Source organism: Pieris brassicae, chromosome 8, assembly GCF_905147105.1.
Source record: "Pieris brassicae chromosome 8, ilPieBrab1.1, whole genome shotgun sequence".
NCBI classification, from domain to species: Eukaryota; Metazoa; Arthropoda; class Insecta; order Lepidoptera; family Pieridae; genus Pieris; species Pieris brassicae.
The window spans coordinates 15,675,505-15,686,772 of NC_059672.1; the positions used below are offsets into that span (position 1 = coordinate 15,675,505).

General features: G+C 30.1%; 3 protein-coding genes across 5 annotated transcripts; 2 read left to right on the forward strand and 1 right to left on the reverse strand.

Annotated features, from left to right (window-relative positions):
* Positions 1-405: 405 nt before the first annotated feature.
* On the forward strand, positions 406-6,289 carry LOC123713701 (ubiquitin fusion degradation protein 1 homolog). Of its 3 annotated transcripts, XM_045667520.1 has the most exons (8): positions 406-496; positions 3,906-4,190; positions 4,543-4,663; positions 4,763-4,917; positions 5,017-5,146; positions 5,392-5,534; positions 5,711-5,932; positions 6,033-6,289. In XM_045667520.1, exons 3-8 carry the CDS (start codon positions 4,561-4,563, stop codon positions 6,192-6,194), a joined length of 915 nt encoding a protein of 304 aa, XP_045523476.1. In that variant the 5' UTR covers positions 406-496; positions 3,906-4,190; positions 4,543-4,560; the 3' UTR covers positions 6,195-6,289. The 3 variants fall into 3 exon arrangements, with proteins under 3 accessions (XP_045523476.1, XP_045523474.1, XP_045523475.1); XM_045667518.1 differs by lacking the exons at positions 406-496; positions 3,906-4,190 and adding an exon at positions 4,343-4,473; XM_045667519.1 differs by lacking the exons at positions 406-496; positions 3,906-4,190 and adding an exon at positions 4,371-4,473 and having other exon boundaries at positions 4,549-4,663.
* A 63-nt stretch (positions 6,290-6,352) lies between these two features.
* Positions 6,353-7,281, reverse strand: LOC123713109 (actin-related protein 2/3 complex subunit 4). The gene has a single exon (XM_045666616.1). The coding sequence runs from the start codon at positions 7,177-7,179 to the stop codon at positions 6,673-6,675; it is 507 nt and encodes a 168-aa protein (XP_045522572.1). The 5' UTR covers positions 7,180-7,281; the 3' UTR covers positions 6,353-6,672.
* Positions 7,282-8,053: 772 nt separating this feature from the next.
* LOC123712888 (ras-related protein Rab-35) lies at positions 8,054-10,817 on the forward strand. The gene is made up of 4 exons (XM_045666245.1): positions 8,054-8,284; positions 8,372-8,671; positions 8,941-9,089; positions 9,533-10,817. The coding sequence occupies exons 1-4, from the start codon at positions 8,233-8,235 to the stop codon at positions 9,638-9,640; spliced, it is 609 nt and encodes a 202-aa protein (XP_045522201.1). The 5' UTR covers positions 8,054-8,232; the 3' UTR covers positions 9,641-10,817.
* The last annotated feature ends 451 nt before the right edge of the window (positions 10,818-11,268 follow it).

An 11,268-nucleotide genomic window follows, 5' to 3' on the forward strand; every position in this document is an offset into this window, starting at 1 on the left:
TTTTACACTGCCGAAACATTTATTGTCAATTGACTACCGAAAAAGGTGTGTCTTTTCGTAGCACTGTCATTGAGTTGCTTATTGTTTACGACTTTCTACATACACTACTGCTAAGCCATTTCGTCTAGGCCCCCTGCGTTACTGAGTTATGCCTATTGCCTTGACATAACCTCTGTCGAATTAAAAACTATATTTTGACAAAGGGTAGTAATGTTGTTGAAATATATATAATTATTGGATTTATTACATAGGCTACAATAAAATACTGGCAATTGACATTTTTATAACATTAGTAATCGCCATCTAGATTTTGATTCAAGAAACTAATGAGTATAAATCTATACGCATATATAGGTAGACTGTTGAAATATAGTATAGCTTGTCGGAAGAATTTTGAAAAGAGATTCGGAAAGTAAACAACTACATAAATCTTTGTGTTTATTTATACATTTAACACATAGTGTCGTGATCTTCTTTTCCCCCCTTTATGATTAAGGTAGTGCCAATGTGCCTTTTTTTTCATAAGATCAGTAGTATCCCAAAAAAATATTTTGCCAGTAAGAACATTATTAACATCTGCACCAATTGGTGTTTTTCATGCAAAATGTTTTTCATATACAATTGTATATGAAAATCATTTTGCTTTTATTTATTAAATAACAACGTAAATTTTCTTTATGTCCTGGACAATCAATAAATGATAGATTTACATTAATATTTATAATTAGCTTTATTTATATATATATATGGATATTTTTTTTTGCTGTGCTCTTTTAAAATTTCAATACACACATGTTCCACTAGGACAAAGAAATCAAATAATGCTCTTTTAGGATAACACAATCATGTTTTGTTGCCATATTCCTTCATTTATATATAATCATGGAATCTTTGTAGCTCTTCTGCTTCCATGTAGCATGTCACACCATTTTTATAAATATGTTTTTTGGCAAAGTGTGTGGATAACCTACTGCAATAGCCTAATGCTGCACTTCTTTCATAAACATTGAAGTTTAGCTCTGTATTAGGATGTCTGTGTTGAGTATCGCTACATTTATATGGGCAGTCTTTTTAATCTCCACATTCACTTGTGTATATTTTTACTGGATTTTATACAAAATAATTTAAACATTGGAAACACCATCATCCTTTTCACAGTTGGATAAAACTGAATGTAAAATTGAAATATTATTAATTAATTAAGTTTTGAGAGCTTGTGAGTGAAGTCGTATAAATTTTTCCTCCTTTTATAGCACTAAAACTGCAATACACACTTTCAAATAAATCAAAGAACATGAATAGATTCACTGTATCAGTACTTTATTTTTCAATGACTCCACACACTGAAAAGTAGAAAAAGAATATTAACACAATTATCTCAGATTATGATAAGATTCGGAGCAGCATTCTCCTGTACAATACTAACATACTATCATATACATTTTGATATGGTAATATTTGGTACAGGACAATTGCCAATCAAATCTGGTTGTATAATGTGTATATATATATATATATATATATATATATATATATAATGTAAATAAACTATAACATGGAACATACTGATTGGCTATTGTAACAATAATAAAATTAAAGACACAATGATACCAAATGAAAAACTATAAGTTTCAACCATTCACAATTAATTAATGAACAAATAATAAACTGCTTATATGCCATAAATCAAAGGGCTACCCCAACTGACTCACTAAACACCTGAGTACTGATACACTGATGTTTAACATTCATTTTCGGGATTAATGGAGGCAAAATGTGGTGAGCTGCTAGCTTTATGTCTGTATAACCTGGGCACCTTTTATAAAGGTCCACAATGTGAACCCATTTTGCAATGCATTCTTTCCTTTTAACAGTAAATTTAAGGGTTTTTTTTAAGTAGATTATTTTGGATCCCTTTTATCAGGTGAGGGTATTGGGAAAATCTTATCCTTATTTATTAAGAAAAACCCTCTTTATAGTATTGTCCATTGCGTAAAAGTGCTTCTCGTGTTTCTTTGAGTAAAGCATTTGTAGCTGCCACATTGGTCACATACTGTCGCTACCACTTTCAGTCTTGTTTCTTGGATTCTTGTTATTATAGTCTCTCTGTTTTGTTAATTCAACTGTTTTAGTGCTTCCATTACAATAATAGTAGGTCAGGGGGTGCTGTTTTTTTTACAATGCCTTTATCATGAATACTAATAAATGATCACAACATTGTTTCTCGATTATATCCTATATTTATATATCCTGAAATTTTGTCATTTCGTCTATCATACGAAATGCCGGCTTCAATTGCCATGCAAACATTATAATTGCTGTTGTTGTTAAAAAATTGAAATTCTTTAACAAATAACAACCAAACTGTAACAAAAAGAGATTTATATATTCAATATTTTTCTAAAAGTATCTTAAGCAACTTTTAGAGTTTAATTATGTAATTGAGTGTTCTACATTATAAATATACTTATACATAAAGGGTGATCAATTTAGAGGTATAGTATTTTAAATTGAAATTGATAGGGTAATCTTTTTTATTTTTGTGTAGTCCATGACTTTTTTTAATAATAACGGGCTTCAATTCCCGGCGTCAAAAAGTCGTTTATCATGCCGCCATAGCGTTCCACATTTACGTGACATTGGCGCCAACATCGTCTGTAGATGAAGAAATATAGGCCAGTGATTAATAAGCCCCGTAAGCCGAACCAAACGGTTGTTTTCTTTCCACACCGAATACGGTCATTTTGTTTATTTACGTAGCTATTAAGCCAAACATGGGCCTCATGAACAAAATTCGGGTCCCAAATTGCGGATCTTCGACAAGTTTTCTAAGAGCCCAACGACTGAAATTATGACGTTTCGGAAGATCAGCTTTAATTCTTGGACTAGATGTATTTTATACGCTTTCAAATCAAGAGTTTTGCATAAAATCGCCTAAGTAGTGTCATAAGATAAGCCAAGTTGTTTAGATCGGCGCCTAATCGATTCTTCCGGGTCTTCGGCAAAACTCTCATTAGAATAATAGAGAATACAGTCGCAATATTCTCTACAGTTCGGGCTGTACGTGGTCTAATCGGTCGAGTATCGAGTATCGATATTCTGGAGTTTCCCGTTAGTATGCTAAGTGCGTTCGGTAGGACGATTATGTACACCATAAATTGGCCAGCGCGCTCGGTAAACACTTTTCACAGAGCAACCATTTTCGTAATATAATTGTACGATTTGTAAACGTTGTTAAGTCGTAAGACCTTCCATTATTCCAAAAGAAAGATTTAAACACAGAATTATTTGAGTAAAAAGACATTACTATTCATTAAAATACATAAGTAAGGCTTAAACACTAACTTTAAATAATTATAAATAAACAATATTATTTTAATTTAAAAAAATTACCTGTTTCGAACATTACAAACAACTTTACCATTTTAATATTAGTATACATATGAAGTAATACAAACCTGGTATCAAAACATTTGTGTCCTTAATAAATTCGATGTGGACCTAGGGCCGCAGCCAGTTCGCTTATTATAGCGTCAATTTGATCTGAGTTGCTGAGATATACTCGCGATTTACTTCCTAAATTAGTATCAGTTCTTAAAACGTTTCGTAAACGTTAAATCGAGAACAGAGAGAAAAAATGTCGGAGAAATAACACTGGTATCATTTCCATTTTCATTATAATTTAATAACATCAATGTCAAGTTAGTTCACATTGCCAGAAGGCTCGCAAGTGCGTTGCCGGCCTTTCAAGAATTGGTAAAATAATTTAGTAATTTCGAAATGAAAGGCTGCATTGTAAGGGCTTGTAAAGCCATCACCTCAACGCTTATCTTGGGTTATTAGTATCGACATCGACATCTGCCATATTGTCTTCGGTTGTTAACGCTAACTTTCGATTTGTCTAGGAATACAAGCCTACCTATCAATGGATCAATGGATAAGCAAGTATCTAGTCGACAAACCAAGAGGAGATAGTACATAGTGATAGGGTGGACTAGAGGCTGTAGCAATTAATTAAAACGCAAGTAATATTTGAAAACATTGTGTTTACTTGTATGAGAAAATATATTATAATAAAAATGACACCACACATCGAAAAATAAAAAAAGATAATTCAAATTTCAAATGCAGTGCATCATAGACAATTATATGTGGACAGCACCACGACCCCCAACGCATAGGCCTTTGAAGTGAGTATTTTCTATTGTCCTTTTAGCATCTTTAATGAAAAACGTTCATTCCAAACCACATATCATCGGATTCAGGCATTATTTTGTTTTTACTCAACTATTATATTATACTCTATAGTTTATGTTTTCTCTTGTCAGTTGTCAAATATTGTGAAACATTTACAAATTGACATGAACCATCAGCTGTTTTACTTTGCAAATTGTGTTTGCATTTTGCATGAGTTGCGTTTATTTACAGATTTCAGATTTCATTGTTCCCTTTCTAAAAATAAATAAAAAAATGGTAAGTGCTACATAAAGTATTTGGCAGAACTCGGTACTTCAATGTATTTATGTCTTTCATTATATTTAGTTTCAGTTTGGATTCAATATGTTTCACGAAATAGGAAGATCTTTTAATATGACCTACCGATGTTATTCCGTCTCCATGTTACCAGGGAATGAGAGACAAGATGTTGAAAGGGGAGGAAAAAGTTAGTAATTATTAAATTTTTGTGTTTTGGCAAAAACCTAAAACTAATGCAACAATGTAAATTTTCTGTAATTTTTCTTATATTGACTGTTTTTTTTAGTTATAATGCCTCCATCAGCATTAGAACAACTAACTCGTCTTAATATTGAGTACCCAATGATTTTTAAGTTGACAAATAAAAAAACGAAAAGGATCACACATTGTGGTGTTTTAGAGTTTGTTGCAGATGAAGGGAGAGCCTATCTACCCCACTGGGTATGATGAATTTCTTATAACATTAAATATAAAAAAAAACTGACCTGTTTTTATTGGTTTCAACATTCCACTTCATAAAATATATTTTTGATTGTGCAGATGATGACAAATTTAGTACTAGAAGAAGGTTCATTATTACAAATAGAAAGTGTATCTCTACCTGTGGCTACATTTTCAAAATTTCAACCATTGTCAGAAGATTTCCTGGATATATCAAATCCAAAAGCAGGTATATTAAGGTGTTATTATAGCATGAATTTTGCCATCCCAAATTATAGAATTAACTTTTTGAAACAATATTAAATATGTTTATTTTAATATTAAATATGAGAATACTATTAATGGTATGTACTATCACCTCTATAAAATGCTTCAAATATTAACATCATGTTGTGCCCGTTTGTTAAGACTTCTTTTGTAAATAATATTATGTCAATTATAGATCAATTATTACATGAATGTTATTTTTTTTAGTGCTTGAAAACTGCTTGAGGAACTTCTCATGTCTGACAACAGGTGATGTGATTGCAATCAAGTACAATTCAAAGGTTTATGAGCTCTGTGTCTTGGAAACTAAGCCTGGTAGTGCTGTTATAATTATTGAGTGTGACATGAATGTAAGTTTATATATATATATATAGATGATATAAGATTCAATGCCATCAATTTTTACATTAAATGTTTGTAAGAAATTCAGAAGGATATTTTACTAATTATGATAATGATGTTATCAACATTTTTGTATTAAAAATACACATTACATTTTTTTTTAAATCTAGTCTTAAAATGCCAGGTTGAATTTGCACCTCCAGTTGGCTACAAGGAAGAGGAACATATTTCAAGAAATGATGGTAATGCTGACACAAGAATGGAAGAAGATAGTCAAGTTATGATGCCAGAACCAAGTGGCTTTGTAGCTTTTAAGGGTGAAGGCAATAGATTAGATGGCAAGAAAAAAAAGTTAACAAGTGAGAGTGATTCAGAGCCTCAGGCATCAGGTTCAACAAGACAGATGGTAATTAATTTCATTTTAATTTGTTACATTTCTTTGAAGTTAGCATTTCATTATTTTATTCAACTAGTAAAATTTCTGTTCATTATTTCAAATGTTACAGCCATTTGTACGTGGTATACCAGATTATGACTATGTGATTGGAACTTTAAAATTTATAAGAAATTCTCGACCTTCAAATTCAAGGGAAGAAGCACCTGCAGAACCATTCCAAGCTTTTAAAGGAGAAGGGTTTACATTAAGAACAGCTAAATCTAAAAATTAAATTTCTCAACAAGGATATCTATGTTCAAATTATTACTTTTAAGTCATAAATAATTGTCTGCATGACAAAACTTTTTAAATGAGTAAAATTATACAAGTCAATTTATGTTTTATTAAGTTATAATTATATATAGGTAAAATGAATAAGTACAAAGACAATATAAGACAAGTTTTATTGTTATTTAAATTTTACAGTATTGCTTAATTTTTTAAATAAGAAATGCATAATGAAAAACATGGTTATAATACTGCAAAATAAGTTTGAAGACACATTGGTTTTTACCTCATTTTTGTCTTTAAGTTTGACTATACATAAAATTAAGTTACTTACCCAGGTCAACAATTGAAATAAACAAAAATATATTAAAATTTTAACCTAAATTTTATTAGAATACTCTTATTGCAGTCAAACAATTTAATACTTCAAAGTTAGGCAGTATTATAACTTTCAGTCTATATATGAATATTTAGAACTTAAATTAGAATCTCTTCAAAAATTCTTCAGAACAGATTCGGGCTCGGGCATTTACAGCAAGTTTCATTTCACTTATCTCTTTATCAATTTCTTCCATAAAATATATTACGAAGTCTACCAATTTATGTTTATACATTTGTTCAGTGTGGAAATTGGTTATAAGGAAGCTGATATGGTATCCGTCCACCGGTTTCCGCCGTAATACGATAAAGTTTTCCGCTCTCATCATCATAAAACGCATAAACTTTTTACATAATATCTTTTCTATTTCATCGGCTTGCTTGATCATTATACTGATTCTAATAGAATTTATTGATGACTCAATAAGCACTTTTTCATTGGCATTTCGAGAAATAATTACTGGGTTCAATAATAATTCTTTGCTAGTACCCACTTCAACTTCAGGTTTATTGTACCTTTCTACGACTTGTGATGAAAAATGATCCAAACACATAGCCGATGTAAGCGTGTGTCGAACTGCCGTTAAATACGGTTTTAATGTGGCCGACATTGTTTATATAAAATTAACTTTGAGGACACCACACCTAGTCTAAATGAAATTATCGGTATTCACGATTCAGTAGTCATTAGTCAATACTTTATGATAGAGATGGGACTTGAATGATAGATGACATTTGATTCGAATAATGACATTCAAACCTCAATTCGAATAAGATGATAAAAAATCTCTACAAATTAATTAAAAAAGACGTAGGGAAGGGAACTTCCTAGTTTTTTTGTACTTTTTGTTTATTCAGTTCCAACATTGAGTTTTGTTATCATTTAGACTAACTCGTCTAATTTCCCTAAAATTACCTTTGACAGTATCATTGATGTTTTATAACTTAACTTTCGTCTCTATGTCTTTTTTTGCCCAATTATTTGTTTCGATTAAATTCACAATAAAATATATTTAAGATTATTATTATTTATTTTATATATTTTCGTGTAGGTTCGAATCATCAACTGATTAAAATATTTATTTTTGATGCGAGCATCACTACTATGTTAAACATGAGTGAATAAATGAAATCAACAACTGCATCTTGCTTTCACAAATAACAAGAAATATACGTAATTTTTGAGTGATACTTTAAGCTTCTGCCAAGTGTACATTAATTCACAAGCGATTTTACCTGTGGTAGCATGTCGTCCAAAGATATATCATACACATGGCGTGACCGCCTGTAGGACACATATATATCTCCACGTAGAACTTTTTTCTGATATTGGTAAGAAACAATATTGTAAATATAATATTATATTTAATAATAATCTCTCAATTCTGTGAAGTCTGTGGTGTCAGTGTGACACGCATAGAGTAGAGTTTTCTATGCTGTGAAGAGAAGTGTGTAGTGTCAAAGAATTGTCAGTTGAAATTTGACTATTTCTCAGTTCTCACCTATCGTAAAGTATAATGGCGGACAATTTGTAAAGTAATGCAAACGTAACGATTTACGGCATGCGTTTTAATAATATTTCACAAAGAACAGATATTAATCTTTTATTAAAGTTATCAAAAAACACATGACCGAATAAAAAGTTGGTAAGCTACAGTTTTAACATGGCTCGCGAGTTTGATCATCTCTTCAAATTGCTCATTATCGGTGACAGTGGTGAGTGGGCGAGGCCTATGCCAGTGATACGAGTTTGTAAATACTTTCCGAGGATGTAACTGTAATAATTATTGTCCTTTGTTTTAGGTGTGGGTAAGAGCTGCCTCCTCCTGCGATTCGCTGACAATACGTTCTCTGGCAGTTACATTACAACTATCGGTGTTGACTTTAAAATAAGAACTTTAGAAATAAATGGTGAACGTGTGAAACTACAAATTTGGGATACAGCAGGCCAAGAAAGATTCAGGACGATAACAAGCACATACTATAGAGGGACTCATGGTGTCATTGTTGTTTATGATGTTACTAATGGAGAGTCCTTTGCAAATGTAAAGAGATGGCTTCATGAGATCGAACAAAACTGCGATGTTGTTAATAAAGTTCTTGGTAAGAATCTATAAATTTAGTTTCTTTCTACATTATATATGATAATATTTAAATGTTATGCCAAGCATTCAACTAGTGACGTCTACTTAAGAAGCATCTATTTATTTCTAATAACATAGAAGTGCTATCAACTTAAACTTTGTAACATTGCTACTGTTCAAATAATATTCTATGTATAAATATTATTATATTATATTAATATTAAATTTTAGCATTAAAAATTTAACATATATTATTATTATTATATTAGCATAATAACATTGTTACAGTTGGCAACAAGAATGATTGTCCATCAAGGAAAGTTGTAGTTACAGAAGATGCCCAAAGGTTTGCAAATCAAATGAACATACCCTTATTTGAGACTAGTGCAAAGGAAAATATAAATGTGGAAGAAATGTTTTTGACAATCACAAAAATGGTATGTTTGCTAATTAATGATATTTAAACACATTATGATGTATGCTCATGGTATTTAAAGAAATTGTACTCTATTTACCCTAAGAATATTTGAACCTAATTGCTGATAGTAATAATTTGCATATATTATTTATTGTCCAACTAATTTGTCTCCTAATGGCTCAATGAGTTACAATTTTTTTTTCTTCATAATATGATAAAAGAAAATTAGGATAAGAGCTAACATGACTTTTTAGTCAGTCGGCTCTTTGTGATGATTTTTCATTTAGACTTAATATAATTAAATAGTGGGTTTGAGGTGAAAATACAACTACCATATTGGATTCAACATTGATATTGTGTGAATTTTATTTTTTGTTTAAAAAAAAATATATAGATAGCCATTTTTTTTCTATATTAAGTTTTTATTTTGAGAATGTCCTAACAATATGTAAATAATTTCAGGTTCTCAGATCAAAATTGGAAATGAAAGAGAGGCAAAATGTATCACCAAATGATGTAGTAAATATTAGAAAGAACCATAACAAAGGTAGAAAGAAATGTTGTCAGTAACAGAAGTTGACATTTAGCCAGGGATGTCGCTATATTATGCTCAAAATGAGATGTTGCACAACCCTACCAAGACAGGTACCTTGGCCATGTAGTTTTAATACAAATGACGCCTTAAAGGTTTTATTTTCAGTGATACCCCCTACACCTATACAGAATTGTATTAATGCTAACATATTCTTGTTATAAGACAATAGAATTGTTTGGTAAAAATACACATTATTATTTGAAATGGTCTACGTTTCTGTACAACTTATAATTATAATCTATTAAATACACAAATAAAATATCTAGAGATAGGTTATTTCTCCAAATAGCCACAAACTGGTTACTCCAGGAATTCGAAACAATTATTGATCAGGGGGCTTAAGTGTATTATTCCTTTTATATTGTGTCGATCTCTGAATTAAGTTATTCCAGCCAAACATGCTTTATTATTCTGTGTCTCTTAAACAATAATTGTAGTGCTGGGTTGCACACTCATGGATTAGGGCATGTCATGGAATCTTTGACTCCAAATATTACATTAAGATAAGGAAGGTTTAGTTAGTATATGAATGTATTCCCATTTTCAAAATTGTATGATGGAGTGTCATGTGAAAATTGTATAAATGTATACTTACCATTAATTATTTTTAAAATTACTTTAATATTATTCCAATTTGTATTCAGGCTATTAGTGTCATCACATAGAGAGAATTAGACCAATAGTAGTATTTATAAAATGTTCTGTTAAAGTATTATATTAAAACAAGTAATGTAAGTTTTGTTTTGAACACCCGTTTTACCAGGGACCTAACATAGTAATCTCTAACAAAATCACAAGTTCATACTCTGAATCCAGTGTTATAGAATGAGATCATATTTATATTTTTTTATTTACAATTGGCAAAATATAGAATTTAATTATTACATGGACTGTCAAACAAAATTCCATCATTATTATTTTAGTCTATTTGTTGTATTATCATTTGGAATGTATTATTGCTTAGTTTAAAATTTTAATTTAGGTGTAAAAATGTAACTCATTATACCAATTATTTAGGTTATAATTTGCCAAAATCTTGAACTATTTTACTGGTTTTATCTCTGCCTTTTTCATTCTGTACAAATGTACTGTGGGCTAATGTTTGGCACTTATGTAAATGCATTTTATTATTTAATTAAATACTCTTTTGTATGTGCTTGTTTTTATTACAAATATATTTACAAAAAAGAAAACAATGGGACCGGTTTAAACATTTTGAAGAGCACTTATTTTAATTTATAAGAATTATTGTTGATACCAGCATCATAAAATGTAAATAGATGATATATTTTGCCTATAATAATCTAATGTGTTTTTATTCTCTTCTACCATATCATTTATTATGTGTTATATTTTTAATACTAATTTTCCTTTGTCTAAAATTCAATTGGTCTAGTCTAATTACCTTCACATTTACCAGTTATAATATTTTTTCTACCAAGACTAACAACAACTAAACCAAAAATGTATATATTATATTATCCTAAATCAACTCAAATTTGGTTGATAAATTAAAGATATAAACAAAAAAATAATAATTGGAGCAGTCAGTACTTTTAATAAATTAATGAACCCTACTTTTTAAATGTAAAATGTGAATTAG